The 26,099-nt window shown below is 45.0% G+C and overlaps 1 protein-coding gene and 1 pseudogene across 25 annotated transcripts in view; one reads left to right on the top strand and one right to left on the bottom strand.

The window, feature by feature from the left end:
* EPB41L2 (erythrocyte membrane protein band 4.1 like 2) overlaps window positions 1-26,099 on the bottom strand; it is a 192,536-nt gene that overhangs the window by 63,631 nt on the left and 102,806 nt on the right. For all 25 annotated transcript variants that reach the window (XR_013382913.1, XM_077902897.1, XM_077902919.1 and 22 more), the window contains one exon: window positions 8,057-8,161. Coding sequence is in view for 24 of the 25 variants with exons in the window: in XM_077902897.1 (XP_077759023.1) it covers window positions 8,057-8,161 (105 nt within the window). In the remaining variant the exon portion in view is untranslated. The remainder of the gene's footprint in view (window positions 1-8,056; window positions 8,162-26,099) is intronic.
* Window positions 15,950-16,915, top strand: LOC144295045 (developmental pluripotency-associated protein 2 pseudogene; annotated as a pseudogene).

The raw sequence follows: 26,099 nt of genomic DNA on the forward strand, positions 1-26,099 counted from the left end.
CCCAGCTATTTCCTCCCGAACTATTAGTCCATTTCAGTTTATGTTCCCTCCCGTGTCCCCATGAGTAATCAGCTGGATTACCATCCTAGCAGCAGCTCTGGTTTTCTAGATCTTCTGTCCATCTTACCGTAACCACCAGGAGCACAGCCACCTGGGAACCCCCCATGACACCCCATTTCCCCAGTCTTCTCCCCAGGGAGCCGATGGTACCACCAACATATTCCGTGGCCATCATAACTGTATGATCTCCGGCCTCGGCTGGACTGGCTCAACGGCGATCCACATATTTGTCCTTAGCTGTCTGCGTCCTGGGGCCCCCTGCGCATCCCCCTCCCGTTACTCTTGGCAGAGGGGTCTACCCTCGATTCCTCAGAGCTTTGAGGTGGCGCTTGATGAAGACGGACTCTGAGCAGCCCCACTCCTGAACTCACTCCTGCAGACGAGGGATGAGCCGCCTGCTTCATTCCAGGCTCGTCCTCTTCTGGACTCTGGAGCCTTCCATCATCATCCCTTTCCTCCTCCTCGGGCATTCCCACAACCACAGTCGGAGTCCTTCCATCCAAGCAAGTCGACCAACCCTCCAGGTCCCTACTGCATGTGCTGCCCTGTCCTACGTGCTTCAGGTTCATGAGAGACTGCTTCAGGTTCAACTCATACACTAGAGTAAAATGTCACTTGACTTCCACAGTCACGGCAGCCACATTTCAACAGATTGACAGCCATCTGTGGTGAGCAGCTGCCATGCTGGATGGAGCAGTCTAGAACATCCGTCATCCATCACGAAAGGCTCTGGGGGACCATGCTGGTCTACATTCTTGTATCGTTCTCCCACCTGTCCTCCTCCTCACAGCCAGCTTTCTTTAAATAGTCTATACTCACTCTCATATTTTAAGATTCATTTGAGAGAGAGGATAAGCAATGGTGGGGCGGGCAGAGAGAGAGAGAGAGAGACTCAGGGCTCACCCCAGGACTCCAGGATCATGACCTGAGCCAAAGGCAGACACTCACCTGGCTGAGCCATGGGGCGCCTCATCCCACTCACATTCTGTGTGCTAACCTTCCTCAGCCTCACCTTCCCCAATCCCCAAACACAACGTAGCCAACAGCCTCTAAGCATTTCCCACTTAGCACAATGGAAACGAGATCTCATGTCTGCCCACAACTCCAAACTACACTGCTTCCCCATGGACCCTGTGAACAGGTCTCCACCGAGCTCCAGCTCCCAAGCCCGCCATCACCCTCACACCCCAGAGATGATGGGCTACACGGTCCTCTACAGACACTCCCTACTCAGCATCTGTCTCCTGTCCTCACTTCTTATGTCGTCGCCTTAGTTTCCATCACCTCTGGACCGGACACCGGACCTTCCTGCCTCTCACCTCCGTCCCCGACGATCTCCCTCCACACCACAAACAGGGCCCTATTTCTGACATGAAAATCTGACCGTGGCACATTCTAAAAACCCTTTATGTCAGGATAAAAGTCTAGATGCCTTAGCGTGAGACACACAGCCTTCCAAAAACCGTTCTTTGCTTAGCTTCCCATGATCACCAGCATTCTCCACAGAGCCACCCTAAAGTAACCCATGACGTCAGATAAAACCCTGTGCCTGCTGAGAAAACACAGCTTCAAGACGAGTTCTCACTCCTCCACCCACCTTGCCCATTGCTCGCAGGTCCCTCCTGCACAGACCCTGGAGCCCACGTCCTTCAGCCCATCAAACAGCTTGGAATTCCTTACACACCACCACTCTTCACACTGGAGCTATTCCTTTCTTCTGCACAGAACGTCCCCTTCCTGCCCACATCCAGATTATTGGTCATAAGTCTCAATTTCTACGATAGAATGTTAATATCAAACTGCTTCTATCATTTCTAAAATTTATAGATTGGCCTATATATACAACAATATAAACATTTCAAGCCCTTGTCAGCTAATAAAACAATAGATGTCCAGCTGATAGGGTACATTAAGTTGTGTCACTGAACTCAGATTACTAGAGCCCACATACGTGGGTAATATTAGCCTCACTGCCATGGTCAGAAGGTTTGTGTCTCCCTACAACCCCTACATGGAAATCTTAATTCCAATGTGATGCTATGAAGAGGTGGGTAACTGGGTCATGAGAGTGGAATGGTCATGATCGGGATCAGCACTCCCCACAGAAGAGGCTCCAGAGAACTCCGCTGTCCTTTCCACCACATGAGGACACTGCGAGAAGTCACGGTCCGTGAACCAGGAAGCAGAGCCTCACCAGATACCAAATTTGCTGGAGCCCCGATCCTGAACTTCCCAGCCTTCAAAAAGGTGATTTATTCTGATAACCCATCCAGTCTGATATGTTGGTCTAGCAACCCAAATGGACTAAGACACTGACCAAAAAGTCAATCTATTTTCTGTCCCAAAATGTGTGAGGGATGGGTCATCTCCCACCTACTTACACAGCCTGTAACATAACAGCCTTGAACATCCCCTACACAAACAGCAGCAGGGCTATTCCTAAACTGAGAAGAGTGGAATCACGGCATATTCAGTGAGCCTGGTTGGGTGGGTGAGTGCACATGTGGGTGCATGGGTCTCATGAGCGGTAAGTAAGACTGAGTAGGAGAAAAACAGGTTTCCTACTTGGAAATTCATCTCCCAGGTGATCTGGCAAGAAGGAAACAGCCCCTGGGGTGCCTGGGTGGCACAGTCCATTAGACGTCGGACTCCTGGGTTTCGGCTCAGGTCGTCATCTCAGGTTTGTGAGATCAAAAGCCCCATGTCAGGCTCCTCACTGAGCTCAGAGTCTGCCTGAGATTCTCTCTCCCTCTGTCCCTCTCACTTATGCATGCTCTCGCTCCAAAATAAACCTTTTTAAAACAAGGGAGCAAGTTTTTTAGAGAAGCACCAGCATGGAATCTCACAGTCACTAGTGGCAGGTCAGGTCATCCCTTAAATTCACTGACACACAGAAACATCAACTAGAAAACTGCTACTGGGGACACAGCCCAGAATATCCTCCCCACAACCCATTTATGAAGTCCTACAGGATGTCTTTCAGAATCTGGTAAGATGGAAAGTCCTTCTACGGCAAGATGACCTTCTTCCATCCTTCCAGTCAGAACACCCATGAACACTGTACCCATTTTCATACCTTGCCTGACAAAGCTAAGAACTGCTGAGTTTTCTATTTTTTTCCTTCCTAGTTTACTTGGTTTTGAATCTTACCTTCCATGTTTACTGCCTCGGTGGCCTTGGGTGAATCATTTAACCTCTCTATACCTCAATTTTCTGTATTTATAAAGTGTGGTTAATAATACCAACTTTTCAGGGCTGTTCTGAAGACAAGACGAGGCGACGTGTGAAGTGCTGCAATAGTGCTGGTGCATTGTGAGAATCCCAGAATGATTAGCTATTAATAGTTAGGTCTATTTTATTTGGCTGTTTTTTTAAGTAGGCTCCATGCCCAGTACAGAGCCCAACACGGGACTCACAGACTCACGACCCTGAGATCAAGCCCTAACTTGAGATCAAGAGTCAGATGTTTAACTAAATGAGCTGCCCTGGAGCCTCTATTCAGGATATATATATATTTTTTATGATAAAAGCCACTTTGGAATCTTTTAAAATGAAGTTATAAATAAGCATGTCTAACTAGAAGCCTCAATATAAATAGGATATTCCCATCTAGAAATAAAACCACCCTACAGCACTCTGTATCGAGACAGAGTCCACCTGGAGTGCTAGCAGCCACTTTTTTTTTTTTTTTTTTTTTTTTTTTTAAGAAAGAGGGATACACAGAGAGGAAGAGGAAGAGAGAAAATCTTAAGTAGGCTCCACGCCCAGTGCAGAGCCTGACGTGGGGCTCCATCTCATGAGCCAAAACGCTTAACTGAGCCAGATAGATGCCCATTCTTTAAAGCACATATAAAATTAATTTAGTTATTCTTCTAAAAGTTGTTATCTGACCTAAAGTCAACATGTCTTGAAAAATGACACGCATGATATACTCTGCCATCCCCCTAACTGGGCCCTCCCCAACTCACTAAAAGGCACCTCCAGCCAGCCTCCCAGGCCTTACTAGTGTTATGTCATCCCTCACACCCAATCATCACACTGATTCTTCCTCCTTCCTCAGCCAATCTTAAATTCTTTACTTGACTAGGGGCTTACCGTCGTCACTATTTTTTAGTACACAGTTCAGCAATGCTAACCTTATTCACATTGTTGTGCAAGAGATTCTGAAACTCTTTCATCTTGCAAAATTGAAACTCTATACCCACAGAACAGCAGGCACCCCCTGCCCCTGCCGGCAGACATGGTTCTACTTTCCATTTCCATGAGCGTGACTATGGATACCTCATATAAGTGGATCACAGTGCTTGGCTTTTTGTGGCTTATTTCACTTAATGTCCTCTAGGTTCAACCATTTTAGAGCATGTGATAGACTTCCTAAGGCTCAATGATATTTCATTCACCACATTTTGTATATACCACGCTTTGTTTATCTAATTCATTCATCAGTGGACACTGGGCTACTTCCATTTCTTGGCTACCATGAATAATGCTGCAATGAACACAGGGGTGCAACCATCTCCTAAAGATCCTGCTCTCAGTTCTTTTGAATATATACCCAGAAGTGGGACTGCTGGATCACATAGTTCTATTTATAATTTTTTGAGTATTTTCCTGTTTTGAGTGCTTATACTGTTTTCTGCAAGAGCTCCATCATTTAACATTACCACTACCAATGCACAAGGGTCCCAATATCTTGGTATCCTTGCTAACATTTCTTATTGTGTATTTCTGCTAATGGCCATCCTAATGGGTGTGAGATGGCACAAAGGCAGTATTTAATAAATATTTGATAATGTTTAACTAGATTGAGGTTACACAGACAAAAATGTATGATCTCTACCCTCAAGTTCCTAAAGGAACGGGGAAAAATGATGGACACAAATAAGGTTTGTGCTAAATTTCTAGATAGATAACAGATGGAAGAAACTGTCAACTCTCCTTGAGTGGGAGCAGGAGACAGGGTGGTGGAGAGCAGTCAAGCTAAATCTCCTAGAGTAGAATACTTAAGTAGGCATCAAATACCAAAAAAGTAGGATATCTTAAGTAGGCATCAAATACCAAAAAAAAAAAAAAAAAAAGGAGGGGGGAAGAGGACACGCCAAATGTAAAGAATAGTATATTCAAGCAGCAGCTATGGTATGGACCAACAAAGCTCTTATGAGGAGAGAACTTTGGTGTGGATTGAACCCAGACTCTATGTAGGAGGTTACTGAGAAATGAAATAAGAGAAATAGAGCCTTGTCAACCACCCCAAGAGGGTCAGGCTGGATCCACTCAATGGTGCTAAACCAGGGAGTGCCAAGATCAAACAGGCGCTCCTGAGATCTTAGTCTAGCAGCAGCGTGGTGTGTGACCATGGGGGCCGGGACCAGACGGTTCATCCACGTGGGAGGATGACAATATTGTCAAAGCAAGAGAGGACAGAGGTCAAACCTAAGTCCAAACCGTGGACCAAGAGAACTAGGAGAGGGATGTTAGTAGGTAGACGAAGAACAGACCTTTTTGACTGATAAGCAATGGAAGCATGTGGAAGGAGTGGAAGGACCCACTCTACAGGAGACGGATGAGGTTTAAGGGGAAGATGCCGGTTTGCTCTGAGACCACTGAGTGCAGTGTCCAGGAGGCAGTTAAAGAGGAGTCTGAGATTCAGGTCAAAGATATGGATTAGACACATATACTGGAAGTCATAAAAATAAAAACTAGGTGGATCCCACTATCTATATACCACTCTTTCTCATGTAAATCTAGGGTTGCAGAAATACCAGATGTCTTTATGTAGCATATCCTGTTTCTACTAACAGAACGTGTTTTTCTACATGTTTTACAACATACTAGATGGCTTCCTTCTTTCACAAAGCTTTAGTGCTCTTATGACTCTCCCATATGTAATTGCAGAAAAAGTGGCTAATGATAGCCAAATTCCCACCACTTTCTTTTTAATAGCTTTTAGGACTAGCAGAAGGGCATATGGTTGGAAATATTATCAAAACCACCCTTAATGTCAAGTCTAAAAAAAGCACGTCGTTTATTTAGTCAAATATCTGATACGTTACTACGTCTGAGAAACGCATTCTAAACAGAATTCTAATGGAGAATACTACCATATTATTCTGCAGGCAGACATGCAATTTAATTGTCTTTCGTTTAAATGTGGAATTAAACCACAAATTAGGCATCAAGGCTTTAAAACTAAGCAAACTGAGAAAACTAAATTTATATGTAATTATCACCCTTAATACCCCGTATTTCATTACCAAGACATATAAACAATGACAGCATGTGGGCAAATAAACTTTCCCGCCTATGTTCATCCACTGTTTTCTTCTGTTGACTGTGACGTACAGGTTAGAAACAGCAAGGCCACTTCCTTCACCGTGACTAGGGGCTCAGGCATCCCCAGAAAGAACATCTCGGCGAGGCTGTCCACAGCCACAAGCTAACAGACTTAAGAGGGCTTTGCTCCGGGATGCAACAGGATCAAACCTTTACTCTTCACTCCTCCACTCAGCCTTCTCCGCCAGTCACATCCCATTATTCAAAGTGCAGAAGAGGAATGGCCCTTTCTTAACAAGGAGGAAAGTGCTAGAGACTGACTGTATGTGTGTCCCCCCACCCCATTCATATGTTGAGACCCAATCCCCAGTGTGCCAATATTTGGGGGCCTCTGGGAGGTGATGAGGTCATGGAGGCAGATCCCTCATGAGTGGGAGCTGTACACGTATGGAGAAGCCTTGGAGAGCTCCCTGCCCTTCTGTTTGTGAGGACACAGAACGCATTATCTACGAGGGCCAGAAAGTGGGCCCTCCCCAGACGCTGAACCTGTTGGCATCTTAATCTTGGCCTTCTCAGCCTTCCCGTGTTATTTATGAAGAACTCCGACTATGGCACTTTGTTAGAAATGCCCAAACTGACCCCGACAGAAGGCTGCTGGTTACCTAGCTAATTGCCAGATTGGATTACTGTTGCCCCCCCGTGATTTATATAGGAGACTGAGAAGCCCTGCCAGTCCCTGGAATTAGCAGTAGGCATCAGAGCCTCCGAGGCTCCTGCTTAGTGTCTTGGGAAATTCCTGGGGCAGAACAATCTCAACACACTTGATGCCAGGCGGATTTGCACCGGGTGCCGGCCGGTCAATCTGCCGCCTGCGCCAGGCTGGGCCCCACCTCCTTTCCTGCCTCCCCGTAACCCGACAACAGGGCAAGGAACACATCACCCCACACAGCCACCAATCTGTCCAGCAAGGCAAGCGCTCTCCCAAGCCCCCAGACAAGTGCACATTGCTTCCAATATGCGTTCTTCCTTGCATTTTAGAATGTTACACCACTTCAAAAAGAACCCTCCTATCCATGATCTGTTAGTCCCTCCTTTCCCCCAACACCTCTCTCAGCCCCTTGCCACTACTACTAATCTACTTCCTGTTTCCATTGATTTGTCCACTCTGGATATTTCAAATAAATAATCATATAAATATGGTTATTGGTGTCTGGGTTCTTTTACTTAGCATGTTTTCAAGATTTATCCATGTAGCATTTATCAATACTTACTCTTTTTTTAATTATTTTTTTAAATTATTTTATTTTTTCACCCAGTCCTCATCCTGCCAAGTGTCCCCCTCAGTTACCCCAACCACTTCCCTTTCCACCACCCCTTGTTCGTTTCCCAGAGTTAGGTGTCTCTCAATTCCTAGCATACAGGTGGATTCAAGAGCTAAAAAATTCAACATAGAAATTTTTAAATCCGTTCTTTCAGTCTCTAATAATTAACACAGAATCAGACATCCCTTCTGTCTGCATACGGTACTAGTGGGAAAACATACACACACAATGGCGGAAACTTTTAGGTGATTCTCTCTACATAGGTTTTTAATACTTACCTAATTTCAACAATAAATATAAAATATGTCAAATTATTTTAAGGGTAAATTTTATACTGCTTAAGGAAAAAAATAAAGTATTTTTCTAAGAGATACAAATAAAGTTGAAATCATTTCACTTACTTTCTGCTCAGGGCTTTCCTGAAATAAAAGTCCAAAGTAGTCCTTCTCCAGGAGATTGAGATGTTCACACACTTTGTCAAATAACACTTGTCCCTTAGCACGTTTCTGAGGGAAAAAAGAAATGGTATCCTTACTTTTCCAGCACTAAAGATTCCGTGAATATGGTAAATAAAGGACTTCACATCAGATAACATTATTTAGCATAATAGATTTGTTTCCCAATCTTTTATAATACAAGAGTGATTAACAACTTTTTCACTTTAGAATCCTCCTCCCCTGCCACAGACACAAAGCTTAAATTCTAAAACGAAAGCGTGATTAAACGCTCTCTGCTTTACTTCCTACTCTATAAAATATAAAAAGGACTCCAAAAGTAGGACGCTAAGGGTTCGTTTATTTTTAAGATGGTACAAAAATACGTCCGATCGCCTCCGCCGGCTCCTCAGGGCGGCTGACGTCCTCTCCACAAGCCGCGTGCTCCCCCGGGCCTGCTCTTCACTTATCCTAACACGATGTATCCCATCGGTTCTCAGGTTTGATTCTTGGAGACTAGAAAAAAATAATTTTTTTTCAATTCAGGCAAAGCTTCTTCTTGAGAACGACGGGACACTCCATCTTCAGAACAAGAGTTCAGGATACAAGGTGATGGAACTCGTAGAGTAAGGTCAACTGCCCCCGAGGATGTAACGTACCTTCTGCCTTAAACAATTCGCTGTATTTTGTATTTTAATTTAAGAAATTGCTCTCAAGCGAGATGTAAAGGCCTTTGACAGCCCCAGAAAAGTTCACTGTCAACCAGCGGCAAGGCGTCAAGCGGGGACTGGTGTCCACTCAGGATGCGCGGCCCCGGGCAGGCCCCTTCCCCGCGTGGAGGTGAGCCGCCCCGGGTCCCCCTCGGACGTCGGCATCCTCAGAACGATGCCCTCCCGCCACCACAGGGACACTCCGTCACCTTCCCCGCGTGGAAGTGAACGTCTCCCACGGGCGCATCCCGAACAACCCAACGAGGCATCAAGGACATCTCAGGGTCGAATCAGTAGGACCCCGACACGGGATCCCGAGACAGTCTCAGAGAAACTCAGTTCAAGCACTGGTTTCGCTCCCCGAACCTTTTCCTCCTCCCCTTGGTGGGAGCAGAGGTGGAAAACTCGTGTCTGAAAGACGTGCAAAGGAGAATCTGGAACTTCCATTGGCAAACCTTTAGTAGTAATGTTTCTTTAAAAAAAAAAAAAAAAAAAGAGAAGAGGAGGAAAGGAATCACACCAAAGAGAGGGAAGAAGGAAGAAGTGACATCATTTCAACATGACAAGCACTGCACCTTCACTATTATCACTGCAGATTCATAAATTAGGGACACTTAAAATAGACAGGTGTTTATAGGTCTGCATATTCAAAGTACGTGAAATAGGGGCACCTGGTGGCTAAGTGTCAGCCTTCGCTCAGCTCGGGTGGTGACCCCGCGGTCCTGGGACCCAGCCAAGCCTTGGGCTCCCTGCGCAGGGAGTGCCTCTCCCACTCCTACCCCCCACTCCCGCTCTCTCTCAAATAAATAAATATCTTTAAAAAAAAAAAAAAAAAAAAAAAGAAAGTACCTAATTCTACAGTAGTAAGGAAGAGTATTGGATTCTGGATCCCAAACACCAAAGTTCTACGTACATTCCCATTATTGACAAATTACATGACCAAGGACAATACACTTTCCTTCCATTTGCCTTAATTTGCACACCTGTGAAATGGGGGGTAACAGCATCCTCCACAGGGTGCGGTGGGTGCTGGACAGGCCGCTACACATGGAGAGCCTAGGACAGCGTGCGGGGCCTCGTGCTTACTTAATGTGGGTGCCCGCCGTGAGGGTCTGGAGAGTCTCGAACACGAAGAGGGACTAAGTGCACTTACACAAGATTTTGGCTTAAGCTTTTAAAATGGAAGGTTCTGTATTTCATTATTTGGTCTGCATGCAATTATTAACCTATATAATTAAAACTTTGAATTCAGAGGTATTTTAAATTAACTTTATGAGGAGAAGGGAACTCAAAACATAACAGCTGGCTTTCTTAAATGTACAGTAAAATCTATGGTCTCTTTTTTTTATAGGAACCTGAAGTTGATGTGAAGATATATGGTTGCAAATAGCAGCATTTTTTTTTTTTTTAGGAGAGTGAGCGGGTGCCCATATCGGGGTGAGGGAGGGGTGCAGAGACAGGGGCAGAGGGGACCCCCAGCTCAGCACAGAGCCCCTGACACAGGGCTCCTTCTCATGACCCAGAGATCATGACCTGAGCAGAAATCAGGAGTAGGATGCTCAACTGACTGTGCCACCCAGATGCCCCAAAGAATATCCTGGAGATAATCAATAATTCAAGATAGAAGTAGTGAATTCTCTGCATTAATTTCAACATTATTCACTTCTGAATGTCTAGTGGGTAGAAAACCGCCCATCAAAATAAGCGGTCAAAAAATACTGAATCAACTGAAAAAAAGTACTATGGTGTACTATATGCAACATTCCTATTTTTAATGAGGTGACACTAACCTACTCAGCTCCTAGTGAAGGACCATAGCTATGACGTCAGCACCCACTTTGTAATTAGCAACTTTCCTTTTCTGAGATAACAAAGTGAGCCATCAACTACAGCCCCCGCCGCATCCATCTACTTGGACATCATACCGATGCATTTACAATGAGGTATAAATGACTTGCAGGGGACAGTTTATCTCCTATACAGCAGAGATTATCATCTTATTTAGAAAGACACTAAAAACTCAACAGAAGCTAACATAAGAAGTTGACCTTTAATCAGATAAAGCTCCCAAACTTATCATTTCTAAAAAGGTCTGGCTGTATGTGACCACTACTTTCAAATGAGTGAAACCACCTAGCTGTAGACATCAGGAAGAAATGCAACAGACTCAAAAGGAGAGTCCTACTATTTGGTGATAACACTATTTGAAGTTAGAGTAAAAAGGATGTTTAAGACAACCCACGTCCGTGAACACATACTTCAGTTCAAAGAAAACACGTATTCAACACTGGTTATAGTAAAATTTTATTAATAAATCATACTTTCTCACTGGTATCTGTTTCAAAAATGGAAACATGCTCTCATGGACAGAATTCCCCTAAAGGATTGAGAGAAAAATCTGCAGAAAGCTCAGCACCACGATGAGGCATTGCTGCGCTGGGCAGCACAGGGGCATCCACGCAGGGGCTGGGGTCAGAGCCAGGCCCTGCCTCGTTCAGCTTCCTGTAGGCACTTTCCTACTAGACAAGCGCGACGACAGGCAAACCACTTAGTCTCCCTAACTGTCCAAGGAAATCCCAAGTCTCTCACAGCTCACTGGGAGGGTCAAATTAACCTGAGACAGGACACGTCAAGGTGCCAAAGCAAGTGCCTCCATCAGCCCGCCGAGTCCCGTTGGGAGCTGCTCTTTCACGAGCCCACAGCCAACACCAGAGGACCTTCTAGAGGCTTTGAAGATGCTCAGACCTTGCTTCTCTGCTATTCTCTCCTTCCCCTCTCCAGGCACAGATACTTTAAATGCTTGATTAGATCTTAACTGCACGCAGTTATTACTTATGCTTCTATTCAGCATCTCCACCCTCAATGAACTCAAAGTCTGGCTGGAAGACAAAAAAGCAACAATACCGTGGGACACGGACTGAAAGATGCACGTACAAAGTGCTATGGCAACACCAAGAACAGAGGAGTAACAGGGTCTGAGAGAAACCACAGCTCCACCAAGACTGTGGCATCTGAAATGAATCTTAAAGGAAATTACCTCTGTTAAGGCAGAGAAAGAGCATTTTCAGAAGAACTTACTTTTCCATTCGGATGTTTATAGAGTCCAACAGAGCCGATTTCTCTGCAAAAGCTACTGGAGAATATGGTAAGGTGAAAAAGTAAGCTGTCCATAATGGACAAGCCGTACGCTATGACTGCCAGTCCTGCCGCTCCCCTCTCGCAGGACTGCCAGGGCTTGCTAGGCTAAGAAGCTCAACACGTACTGACCCAGCATCTGACGTGTATTGGTTCCTCTGGGAAGACATCGCGAAAACAATGATAAATAAGATACAGATGGTCTGGAAAATTCACAAACGACAGAAAATAAAAAGGAAGTCCCTCCAAGGGAAAACAAAGTCCTATGAACCTGCTGCCCTAGAAGTAACTGGCTACCTGGTCCAACTGGTCCAAAGACGACTAACCAAGGGCCTATGAGATAGCTGCACGCAACAGGTCCACGCGAAGACAGCACCTGCTCCGGGGGGGGGGGGGGGGGGGGGTTACCACGTACAATCCCATCTTCCTCCAGCACCTTTAATACACGATGCACATGCACGCACACACAGCCAGACACAGGGGGCTATAAACACAGAGGTGAAGAAGAGGGAAAAGGCAGTACGCAAAAGCCGAGGTTTCAGGAGGCAGAGCAACACACACCCACCAGACCCACGAGACGTTCCATTTGCACACCCACGTCCCCAAAAAGGGAGTAATGGGAGATAAAAACTCTGCTTAACTACTATGCATCAAACTTCCTACTTGCACGTGAAATGTCCTGAGACGTTCTATGGCGAAAAAACCTTGTTTCCCATCATTCAACCTCATGTTTCCCCAAAATTATTTGGCTAAATAAAGCACTATTTTATTTTAATACAACACTTACTAACTTAACTCCACATCAGAATGACTGTTCTACAGACCATATCTCAAGAAATGAGGGATAAAAAATTACCATGATTTGGCCCTCAAGCAGATTTGGAGACTGGCATTAACAGTTTTAATTAATATGATTTTTTCAAAAACATTTTATTCATTTAATTGAGAGAGAGAGAGAGGGAGAGAGAACACAAGCAGGGGGAGCAGCGGGCTCCCCCCTAGGCAGGGAGTCGAATGTGGGGGGCTCCATCCCACGCCCTGGGATCATGACCGGAGCCAAAGGCACATGCTTAATGGACTGAGCTTCCCAGGTGCCCCATTATGATTTATTATACACACACACAGAGTTCATCCACTATCTTTTTTTTTTTTTTTGGAATTCCACTATCTTTTTGATTCAAAAATGCCAAAAAAGAGAATTTAGTTTAAACTGAATCAGAAAAAAAAAAAAAAAAAAACTGAATCAGAATTGGATGTGTCCAATCTTCTGGCTGGAGCCAAGGATTCCTGGACATAAAATCCCAACAAATATAACCAAAAAATCCAAACACACAAGGAAACCAATCACTGTTATTGAGTATTAGACACTATCGAAATCAGATCTTCAGAGACTGCAAATAATGGAATTATCAAGTACAGAACACAAAGTCAGTATGTTTTACTTGTTTAAAGAAATAAATAAGATATCAAGAAATAATTATAAAAAGAAGACTCTGAAAAGAACCAAATAGACGATCTATAAACAACACCTGTAAAAATAAATCCAAACGGACAGTTTGACGCAGACAGAAAACCAGTGACCAGCAAGATGGATCTGAAAAGACTACCCGAAACACAGCAAAGAATGATGGAAAGTGTGAAAGAACTTCAGACATGGAAGACAGAATGAGGAGTCTACACAGACTTCATCAGAAATGTCACTGAAGGGGCACCTGGCAGGCCCAGTCAGTAAAGCAGGAGACCCCTGATCTCAGGGTTGTGAGTTCAAGCCCCATACTGGATGCAGACTTTACTTTAAAATAAACCCCGTAGGGGCCTGGACGGCTCAGTCGGGTAGGCGTCTGCCTTCCATCAGTCAGATCCCAGGGTCCTGGGCTCAAGCCCCGTTGACAGGGAGCCTGCTTCTTCCTCTCCCCTGTCCCTCCCCTCTACCCCCTGCTCATGCTCTCTCAATTGCACTCCCTCAAATTAATAAAATCTTTAAAATAAAATCTTTAAAAAATAACTAATTGAAAACAATACAGAGAATAAATGAGAGGCAACATTAAAAGACAGAATAATGGGAGCATTTGGTTAAGCATCCTTGCAGGGGAGCCCAATGCAGGACTTGATCCCAGAACCTCGGATCATGCCCTGAGCTGAAGGTAGAACCACCCAAGTGCCCCCAAAAATAAAATCTTTAAAAACAACTTAAAAAAAAAAAAAGGCATAATGGCTGGTTAATGTCTAAAACTCTCCAATTAGGAAAACTCCGTGGGCCTCTAGCCACATAAAATGAAACCCAGTACTCTACAATCACTTTCTCCCATTATTTTATTACTCTGACTCATTGACATTCAAAAGGTTTTGACATTTATTTTAAAAAATAAGATATAGTAAAACCATCCAGACAAGAGGGAAAGAAACAGGAGCTAAGGAATAAGGGCGGACGAAAGTAACTTTTAACAGAAACCCCAAAGAAGTTACTGTTAAGAAACCTAAAACTGATCTGCTTTTGGAAGCTAATGCAAAAAAGGCAAACAAAATAGCATATTTCTCCTCTCATGAATATATCGGATTATCCCATATTAAATATTACCCACAAAATGTAATAACGTGGCACGTTTAATAAATACTCATCTGCAATCAAACTTGCCTGAGCAAGCTGTCGGCAGTAGGAACCCGAGGTTCCCACTTCTCTTTGCCTTCACGCTGTCCACAGCACACGGGGGACAAGAACCAGCACACAACTGTGATCGCAACACAGAAGGCTGGGGGGTGCGCCAGTTGGACCCGTTCCTCGAGCCCTCCAGATTCCTTCATGTGCCATCTTCCATGAGAATAACTGATTCTCAACTACACTGGAAAAGACACAGCAGTGCAGAGCCAGTGACCCGGGCTAGAGCCACAACCCTACCTCTTAAAAGGTAGGTACCTGGAGGCAAGTTACTGACCTTCACCTGCCTCAGTTTCTTCTCTTTAAAATATAAATACTCCTTGGGTTGCCTGGGTGGCTCAGGGGTGGAGCGTCTGCCTTCAGCTCAGGGCGTGACCCCAGGGTCCCAGGATGGAGTCCTGCATAGGGCTCCCCACAGGGAGCCTGCTTCTCCCTCTGCCGGTGTCTCTGCCTCTCTCTCTCAGGAATAAATGAATATAATCTTAAAAAATAAAATATGAATACTCCTTGTATAATAGTGATAATTAAGTGAGGTGTATTTAAAGTGCTTAATAAAATAGTTGACACTTCATATGGTTTAAAAAGCAGCTGAAATCAAGGACCTTTCTGAGCTGCTCTAATAATAACTGATTTTAAAAATGATTAAAGAACTTTCACACTTATTTCATCCAATCTCATTTCACAAATGAGAAAACAGAGGTTACAGAGAAGTTAACTTAGTTTTCAGACTGATTTCCTGAATTTCTTTTGAAGAACTGAATTCTTATCTGTGATACCCATAAACTTTAGTACTCTGTATTTCTATCCAGGAAGGCAATTTTCTCCTGTTATCATTGTTTTAACTTTTTTTTTTTTAATAAACGACTTGGATTCTATTGCATGAAAGGACTACAAACCCACGTGTTAACCAAGCAGAACATAGGTGTGTTTTTTTTTTTTTTTTTTTTTTTGGTCCCACTACCTGCACTGAAGACCCGGACACCTCGCCGCCGTGGCACTTTGGGGGTACTGCCCCAGACGAAGACAACTGTGGACTTGCCAAGACATACTCTGAATTTCTTTTTCACCCTGAATTATCTCCAGCTGTTGAAACCTTACCTCTAGACCAATCTCCAGACTCTCCTTCCCTCTGAAAGCTGTGCCAGTCTCCCGATGCTCCTGTTTCTCCTTCGAGCAGCCTCTTGCACACCTATCATACTTACTCTTACATTGTGCTCCTTTTCGAAGCTAAGTTTGGAGCCTGAGTTCTTTAATCAAAAGTATGTTTTTCTCACTTTAACATCTCTTGGGGAGGTGAAGAGGATTGGAGGGCCCAAGTCCTGACCTTGCTGGCTCTGCCTTCCCCTAAGTGTCCTGGAAATGGAGAACTCGACTTACGACAATGAGAATTTCTCTGAGGAGGCATTAGAGGAAGAAAGTGTGATTCTCACATTGGTTCCAGTTAATGAAGAACTTAATGAAGAACAAATGGAACCAAGTGTTTCTTCAACTTCAGAAGTCAGTCTGAAGATGCCTGGGTCAAGCGATAAAGTTTGTCATCCTCATATAAGTGAACGATTCAAGTTTTGTCCAAAACATAGTTGTTGTTGTAGTACACCAGCCCCTCCTTTGCCAGCCAGTTTGCCTCCAGTTAATAAAGTACGTTGGGACATTTTGCGGAACTGGTGCCAACAACTGAATTTGAGTACCCATGGCCGGAAAATAGAGGTTTATCTGAGGCTCCAGAAACATGCTTACTCTGAAACAAACCAGGAGTGTGACAATGTAAAGACTATTCCTGAAACACCACCAGAGGCTAAATCGGAGTCATGTTCGGCGAAATGCAAGATGGTGGCCAACATTTGGAAAAGTAGTAAGAGTGAGAGAGGCAGGGGGATTAATATAGTCAAAGTGGTAACTTCGGCACAAGAAGGCATGTTGGCAGCATGGTCAAGAATTGCTGCAAGAGCCAGTCAATCCAAGTCTGTGAATTCACGTTCCATTCCTGCTTCTGTTGAGACCTTTCTGCTGCAAGCCTCTGGTGTCAGGTGGTGTGTGGTCCACGGCAGACCTCTCCTTGCAGACACACAAGGTTGGGTTCGCCTGCAGTTTCATGCAGGTCAGGCCTGGGTGCCTGACACTCCCAAAAGGATGATCTCTCTCTTCCTGTTACCTGCCTGCACTTTCCCATCTCCAGGCCTAGAAGATAATATGTTATGCCCTGAATGTGCTAAAAGAAATAAGAAGATGATGAAAAGATTAATTGCACTGGGGAAGGAAAGGCGACCTCATTTGAACACATCAACACCATTCCCTTTGAATGGGCCATATCTTGATACAGAATAAATGATCGAGAGCCCAGAGCCACCCCTGAATTGCATCCCAGTGTTTGCTGCGCTCTGTCCTAGCCAGCCTCAGCATCACTTGGTAACCTTGAGTACGGATGTGAATGTCTGGGTTCTGTACTTGAGGCTTGCCAAGAAGTGACTGCTACCCCTGCTTCAAGTACTTAGTCCTATAGAGTATAACTTAGTTCTGTTTTAATTAATAGATTTTTTAAAGTTTTAGGTTTTCAGAAAAAGTGAACAGAAAGTGCAGAGCTCTGAAATAACTGCTCCAACCCCTTCCCCTACTATCAGCAGCCTGCACCAGAGTGGTGCAGTTGTTGAACCTACATCAACTTACCATTATCACCCAAAGCCCATAGTTTACAACAGGGTTCACTTTGGGACTTCTGGGTGGCTCAGCAGTTGAGCATCCTGCCTTTGGCTCAGGGCATGGTCCCAGGGTCCCAGGATCGAGTCCCACATTGGGCTCCCTGCATGAAGCCTGCTTCTCCCTCTGCCTGTCTCTCTGCTTCTCTCTCTGTGTCTCTCATAAATTAAATCTTAAAAAAAAAAAAAAACATCTCTTGGGGCAGCATTTCGCTGCGTAACGAGCTCGCCCGTCGGCCAGAACCATCCGTTGGGTGGGATGGCTCGGAGCCATGATGCCAGCAGCAAAGCTGGCAGCGCCGGCCCTAGAATCCAAGCCTCCGGCCGAGCGTCTTACGCAATGTCCTGGACCCAGCTCTGGACTGCCACCCATAGATATTCAGGGAACTAACCCGGACACACGCTGCCAACTACATTCTGAGGGAAGAGCAGCCACAGACCTACATTTCATCTTCACAATTCTACATTGTGCTTACACTCTTCCTTAGTAATTTGAGCATTTCCAAATACTTGTTGAGAACTAGAGGAATGACAGAAGCAGAAAGGCGAATCCGCCTGTTTCTCTTAAGGGCAGGCCTGCGTGTGCCCACCTGCATCCAGAAGGGGACCGTGGGCTTCCGGACGTTCCATCCCTTCACTAAGACCCTTGGCTTTGTATCCCTTCCTCCACCAGGATCTTTCCAGACTACAATCTGTGTCAACAGCAACTCTAATAATGTAGCAGCAAGTTAATTAAACAAATCCATACAACTGTTACCAAAACTTGCCAGGTACACCTCAAAAAGAAATCTTCCTTTCTGTATTAAATGCCAATGAGCTTTACAATCTCCTTCTCTGTCTGCCTCTCCCTAACCCCACTTACAGCACGGACCAGCAATATAAAATCAGGGCACTGAAAAATTGACCATGGACCATTCAAAAGAAAAAAAAAAAAGGCCCTTTGGTTTACCTTCCAGGTATCAGGGGGTCTTTTTGTTTTTTTTGTTTTGTTTTGTTTTCTTCTTTAAAACACTGAATATGTGAGAGATATCCAAAAGGGTGGGGAAAAAAGACAATTTTGATGGGTTTAAAATATATTCTTCAAGAGCTACAAGACTAACTTCTGGGGACTTTAAAAGAACAAAACAAAACAATCTCGGCAGACCCAGCCGAAGAAAGGCAGACGGCAATCTGAGAAGCTGAGCAAAGTCCCCAGGGCCGGCGCTGTTATTTGTGGCATTCACTTCTGAGGCCAAAACATGACATTTCTGGAGGCCTCTCAACTTGGAGGAATTTGTGCAACTGCTTACCCGGCAGATTGCAGTGGCCACCACACACCACTGGCGTTTCATAAAGCACCATCACTGTCTCCGTGTAGGCCCCTCCACACTGCAGTCATTGTGCGCCGAGGACGCGGTGCTGGGAAGCGCACAATGCCATCCATACATACGGCCCTCCAGCCAGCTCTGTATCTTGCACTAGCTCTAAACTACACTATGCAAATGTAAAAGGCCAAGGAAAGAAAGGTATGCAAAGAGCACACACAACAACTGGCACATTGTCATGCGGGTAGAGGAAATCAAAGCCACACAGAATAGGAAAGACAGCGTCCCAAATAGTCCAAGGCCATCATTTACCAGATCATTCTTTTCCTAACCAGTCTGAGCGAGTGGTCGGCACACCTCTGTCCCAAAGCTCGTTCAGACCCCAACAAAAAGACACCGTATCCAATTATCCTGTGTGTGTTGAAGATTTAACTCCAGAAATAACGGAGTCGTTCATAGTCAACAAAGATTTTTAGGTTTCCCTGATAATTAATACGAATTAATTTCAAAAAAGTTTTTCCAACTACCAAGGATGCGTATATATAGGATATATGCATGTGTACAAAAATGTACACGAGTATACACACATATGTATCTTATTTTGAATAGAATTAAAAAGTTTCCAAGCTTTTTCATTACTGATCAGAACTGCATATGTGTACATCCACATACATGTACACGCATCATCAAGATTATGTAGCACGGACGTCTCTAATAAAGTAACTGTTAACGTATAAGAAGTTTTTCTCGTACAGTGTTCTTTCAAGACTAGGCTACGAAACAGAAGAAGGAACCTCTCACAGGTCTTTACAAGAACTCTATTTCTTTTCCATTACACAGGATTTAGGGGGTCAGGGTAAACATGGAGCAAATCCTACATTCCTTATGTTGCAGACGCGGACAACATAAAATGTAAAATGTAGTTTTAGGTGTGAAGAATAAAAAGGGGAGTCTCTATGCTTCTAGCTATGCCAGGGTTTCCCTTAGAATTACTGCAGGACGTAGTTACTGGAGGGTACTGCGCCGTCTATTCCGGTCTAGGGTTTGGTTTGGCTTTTGTAGCAGCCTTTTAAAAAAAATTTTTTTTTTGAAAGACAGCACACGTGCATGTTTTAGAATTCTTAACTGAGCACACAATTCATCTCGTAAGCAACCAGGTAAGTTTAGATGACAAACCAGATAGAAAAATAGGTTTTCATCTGTATGCTTTGTGGAAAACAGCAACTCTGACAGCAAAATCCTGCAACCGGTATCACAAACAAAACACAGTATCAGCCACAAACCTGAGTCTGTGGATGTGGTTTTTTTTCCTCCCAAAGCAAATAAATGCTTATTTTTTAGCCTTAAAAGACAAAACACTGAGTCTTTAATCCTGCATCCACAATCACATTCTCTAAGGTGGATGCAGTTTCTATTTCCGGCAACCCTGAGGTTTTCATCAGCTTTCAGGACCCAGGAATCCGCTCAGTGACCAGAGGGCAGGCCTTCAGGGGATCCAAGCCCTGACCTGAGGATGCCCAAACCTCACAAAAAAAGCCCCAGAGCCGTGGATCTCGAAGCTTGTTACACAAACTCTATTTGTTGATGACATGTAAGCATCTGCACACAAATTTCGTACAACGGATTATACTTATTTTTTGGCTTTAACTAAATGAAATAAGCGGTCAGTTCTAACGTGTGTCGATTACTCAGCTGTTCATAAAACGTGGTCCCTTAAATGCCTTCCTTCCGTAATAGAAGTTTAAGGAACTGGTGCCGTAGTGTATGGGGAAGAATCATCTCAATCTCCATTTGCTCCAAAGAGCCTGCAATTTCTCATGTGCAAAATCCAACCGTGTTTCTATTCCTAGAGTTCTAGTTTATTGTTGTGGTAAAGGATTTGATCTTTGATCTCTCTTTTGAATCCAACTGGTTATGGACCATGTGTCTTCTGACTCCCCAATAAAAAGTCCTTGGACACTAGGGACTGGCCTATTCAAAACTTCGAGATAAAATGTATTGTTTTTAAACCTTGTGATTTTTTTTCTTACTTGTAGAAGTACTAAAATTTAGAGACTAAGAAGTTCTTTAAATTACAAAGTCACGGTGAATACATAAGTGGTATATGTTTACATTATGAGCCTTCCAAGTCCCAAAGTGATTGATGAAATATAAAAATACTATCAGGAGGGACACCCAGGCGGCTCAGTGATTGAGTATCTGCCTCCAGCTCAAGTCATGACCCTGGGGTTCCCCGGATCGAGTCCCACATCGGGCTCCCTGCATGGAGCCTGCTTCTCCCTCTGCCTATGTCTCCGCCTCTCTGTGTCTTTCATGAATAAGCAAATAAAGTCTTTTTTTAAAAAGTATTTAAAAAATAAAATCTTTATATAAGGCATGGGATTTTATTTTTCACCAAAAATTCAAGAAAAATAGTACGATCCTGAAAAAATATCATCGGGGTTTTAAAACATAACAATGGAAGCTCATGCTTCTCAAGCCCTGACTATATACAGAGCGTTGCTCAAAGCAAATTCTCACCAAATTCAGCCACAAACCAGTGAGGAAAAGACTTGAGTAGAGACCCAGACACTTAGACCTCCTGCGTGTCAATGGAGGGTCTCTACTCCACTCACTTTCTACCACTGAACGAAAACACCTCACCAGCCCGAACAATATTTCAACAAGGAGCTCATCTAGGAAATCCCCCTGCACCTGGGGAGCAGGTGCTCTGCAGGGACTGCCTGGCAGACAGGAGGTTCGGCCTTTCCATGCAGTTGGCTCTGGCCGCACAGATTTCAGCCTGGCATCATGGGGCACCCAGGGGGGCTCAGCGGTGGAGCGTCTGCCTTTGGCTCAGGGCGTGACCCTGAGGTCCCGGGATCGAGTCCTGCATCGGGCTCCCTGCATGGAGCCTGCTTCTCCCTCTGCCTGTGTCTCTGCCTCTGTGTCTCTCTCATGAATAAATAAAATCTTAAAAAAAAAAAAGCCTGGCACCAAAACCACTGAATCAGCATCTTCAAGGTGATACCTGGGCATCTGTACTTTTGTATTAGATTTTAATTCTTACAACAGTTTTAGGTTCACAAGAATTGAGAAGGTAGAGATTCCCCGTACGTCCTCCAGCCCCACACATGTGCAGCCTCTCCATTATCCACATCCCCCCAGCAGACTTGTTACAGCGGATGAACCTCACTGACACACACTCATTATTACCCAAGGCCCCAGTTAACTGTAGGGCTCAGTCTCGGGGTTGTGCATTCTGTGGGTTTGGACGAATGTATCATGACGTGCATCTGCCATTACGGTACTATCCAGAGTAACTTCATTGCCCTAAAGCTCCTCTGGGCTCCTCCACTTGCAGAAACCTCAACCAAGGATTCCGACTAGGAGACAAGCTGATACAAAGGTCAGCAAGAAATGTGTGGGAAATATCAGAAAGGGAGACAGAACGTAAAGACTGCTAACTCTGGGAAACGAACTAGGGGTGGTAGAAGGGGAGGAGGGCGGGGGGTGGGAGTGAATGGGTGACGGGCACTGGGGGTTATTCTGTATGTTAGTAAATTGAACACCAATAAAAAATAAATTAAAAAAAAAAAAAAAAAAAAAAAGGTCAGCAAGCACATCCCCCACCCAGAGTGAGACTGCAGGGCTTACGCCCCAAGTGCGCGAGCTTGCAATCTAACCCAACATCCAGGGCACCATACTCCCCCCTTCCCTCCCTTTCAAAGGCTTAGACACAGAAGCCAGGGCCCCGGCTTAATACAGCAGTTGTTCAAGTTTTCACTTCAAACCACTTAAAAAAGGACTGGTTCACAGGACGTGGTAATGTAAAATTTCCCTGACAATCTTCAATGACAACTATAGCTGAAACTACCTTTGAAACAAAAAAAGGTCATCAGGTGGAAAAACACAAGACACTCATCTGACCCTAGATCTTATTACGCAGATCTCACCTCATCACCAGCCAGGCCCACTGAAACTGTCCTTACACCTCCCCAAGGGTTTTGTTTTTTGTTTTGTTTTTAACAACGAACCAAAGTGCAAGTCAAGTTGCAATGCAAAATAATCTCCATCACTTAAATATTTACTTTATGGCAGCTATGAAACAGGGAAACAGGATCTGATGCAAAAAGAGAGGTCTTGAGTTTCTTAGCAACAAAAATCTCCTGCATTTCTGATTCTTGAATTCAGTGGCAACTTCTGGGCAATGTGAGAAATATAAAAATACGTTTAATTTTGAGATAGCACGGTTTTTAAACATTGATCTGAGGCAACAGTGTTTCCATTCAGCTTGACATTTTTTTTCCCATTAAAAGTTGTTCATTCCTGATGGGTGACTTAACAAACTCAAGTAAAACCCAAAGAGACAGTAACAAGGTCTTTTTGTTCCGCGGGGGGGGAGGGGCGCTGGGTGAGTCCCCAAGACTCTGCGGACTTCCCTGCACAGACATCGAGTCAACCCCGTACAATCCCAGAGAAACCCAGGGATTCGGCAGCAAGAGAGGGGGCGTCTGGGGGAATGCGCCCGGAGCACGCCTCCCCAAAAGGCTACCTTCGCCCCAGCGCGCCCCCCCTGGCCTGAGACGCGCAGACCAGCCTTCTGCCCGCAGCCCAGGCTGCCGGCCGCCTTCCCAGGCCTTGGCTTCCCCGGTGAAATCTCACCACTTAGGATTCCCTGGAGGGAAGAGGCTTCCTTTAAAATGCAAATCTCTCTTAGAAGGCAGTACAGGTAATCAATCATTCACACATTGAAGTCATTCGCTCAAATCACTGATCCCCTCATGACTCGGCTGAGAAACCTGCTACATTTGAGGAATTAGGAATTTAGATTCTAGAAGGAGAAAAAGTAGGCAGGAAGCATATAACGTTGTTTCGGTATTTACTGCAAAAGTGTAACAGCATCATGGAGGTAGGAACAAGAAGGTCTAAGGGAGAAAAGCACCAAGAAATAGAAAAATAATCGGGGGGGGGGGGGGGTCGGGGGGAGTGGCGGTATTTGAAATTTCGGCCCAAGGGGCACCTGGATGGCTCAGTCGGTTAGGTGTCTGCCTTCGGGGCTCGGCTCAGCTGGTAGGTCCCAGGGCTCTGGGATCAGCGGCCCCACACCGGGCTCCCTTCCCAGCGCAGGATGCTGCTTCTCCCTTTCCCTCTGCCTCTCCCTGCTGTTCCCCTGCTTCTGCTCTGCCAAATAAATAAAATCTAAAAAAACTCTAAAATTTTGGCCTAAGAAAGTGAGGTAAAAATTCTGCCTTTACCAACCCGCTCCAAGATTTAGCACCCAGAATTCAGTTCAAAAGCCTGAGGTATGGATTTTGAGAAATCGACCTGGAAATCTAATCATTTGTGCACTGTCTCTATGGGAAAGCCTACTTTCCAAATAAATCATTTGCTCATGTATGGAATGTGCGGACAACCTGTTCATACACTGGAACTCCCTGTAGGGGCCTCTCCACGCGATGTATTCAAACACCAGATGGTCAGCCCCACGCCATCCTGTATCATTTCTTCCCTAACGTGCAAAGTGACATGTGGCGTCTCTTTGAAATTCAGAATTTTTTTCCAAAGGAAGTAATATTTCTACCTGTTCAGGTCAATCATTCTCCTTCCAAACGTGAACTCCCCTCCTGAGTAGATCAGGAAAATAACACACCCAGCTAGAAATACTAAACCCATGGTAGAGCTTCCAACAGAACTTAGAGACAGTATGACATTTGCTGGAAAACCTAAGAAAAATCAAGAGACCCAGAAATGTGTGCCTAAAATGTTAGGGAGTGAGGAGGGGGGATGAGGGCGGCGAGGTGGGGGGGAGCGGAGAGAAAGAGGGGAAAATGTGTTTAGTAATCACAGTCTGCAGACCCAAACGGGCTTCTTAGAGGAGGAGAGGGAATAACAAAAAGAACATATCTGTACCACATGGAAGACACCTGCCGTAAAAGCACAATTATTCTTGACCTTGGCAGACGTACACACCCTCCAACGGTGGCCCTGGATCAAGGGACAGTGGGCTGAAGCCCATTGACGGACCACCCCTTGCCCTGAGTTGCACCAAGAGGTCTCAGGATTATCTCCTGGCATCATTCAAGGCCTTTACCATGAAGAAAAGAATCAGCTGCACAACCACCGTGCTTGGCAGTTATGTCCACGTGAAAATCCCTGCCATTCTACTCACTCTGCTCACAGGCCTGATGAGCAAGGGCCAGTATCCCCTCCCTGACGGACCGGGGCGCAGTGAATGAAGAACTAATGTATGCACGCGTGCCCAACCGGACCCTGTACCACGCTCTCCCTCGTCCTACGTTGCTGAAGCCCCGGGCTCCGTCAGCACGTGAGCTGACCCCGCAAACCTCGTAGCATCACCTCTGCGACACTGTGAGACCTCAGCGGGGTGGATGCAACTGCTTCTTCTGACACAGACTGCATGACGCAACCAGATTTCAAGATGCTGAAATGAAGCGAACCTTCAACTGAAGCCTATTTAAGAACTACTCTACCAGTGGGAGCTTTACAACAGCTCACCCTACCTCCATCGATTTCTGTGGGGAAAAGGAGAATATTCCACAAATTAAAAAGCTTCAGGGTGCCTGGGCAGCTCAGCGGGTGAAGCGTCTGCCTGCGGCTCAGGTCATGATCTCGGGGTGCTGGGATCGCGCCCCACTAGGTTCCCTGTGCCACGGGGAGCCTGCCTCTCCCTTTCCTTGTGCGCGCTCGCACTCTGGCAAATACATAAAATCTTTTTTTTAAAAGAAGAAAAAAACTTTATAGAGGGGCACCTGGGTGGCTCAGTTAAGTGTCCGACTCTTGATATCGGCTCAGGTCATGATCTCATGACCTCGGGCTCCTCACTCGGCAGGGATTCCTCTCTCCCTCTCCCTTTGCTCCTCTTTTCCCCTCTCTAAAATCAATCCATCTCAGGATGGGGGAGAAAGCTTCATGGAAATGTCAACATTGGATCCTTCCCCAAATCACCACATCCAGAACAGTCTTACTAGAAGGGCGTCTGAAGTCCAGCCTGAACCCGGGGGGAGGCCTTCACCTCCGCCTCTGCCCCACGAGTTCTGACCAGGGAGCAGAGGGGAAAGACTCTTCCTCAACAGGATCATGGACGCTTGGTCCAGAAACGTTTGGTGAACAAAACCACATGCTTTATGTAACAGATAATGACCCAAATCAACTAAGAAGTGAATTACACCTATTAGTCACAAAAACCAGTAAAATGTATTTGCGCTAGAATAGCCTTTCCATCCTTTCATTCCCTATGACCCACCTTCATTCTGCCAAATTAAACACAAAAGCAGAATAAAATGATAATCCAGACACCTGCAGGAAATAATGAGACAAGAAAATAAACAAAAGGCATCTGCAGGAAAATGAACAAAATACCAAAACAGATGCTACTAAAGCCTAAAGCTACCACAACAACGTATGAAAGGGCTTTTTATAGTGAGGTAACCTGAAAGCCTGCTGACAGCTATGGTATGTGCTACACGGAGAGGATGGCCTGGCTCACTTCGTCCTAGAGATAAAACGTGT

This window comes from Canis aureus, chromosome 1 (assembly GCF_053574225.1).
Source record: "Canis aureus isolate CA01 chromosome 1, VMU_Caureus_v.1.0, whole genome shotgun sequence".
Classification (NCBI taxonomy): domain Eukaryota; kingdom Metazoa; phylum Chordata; class Mammalia; order Carnivora; family Canidae; genus Canis; species Canis aureus.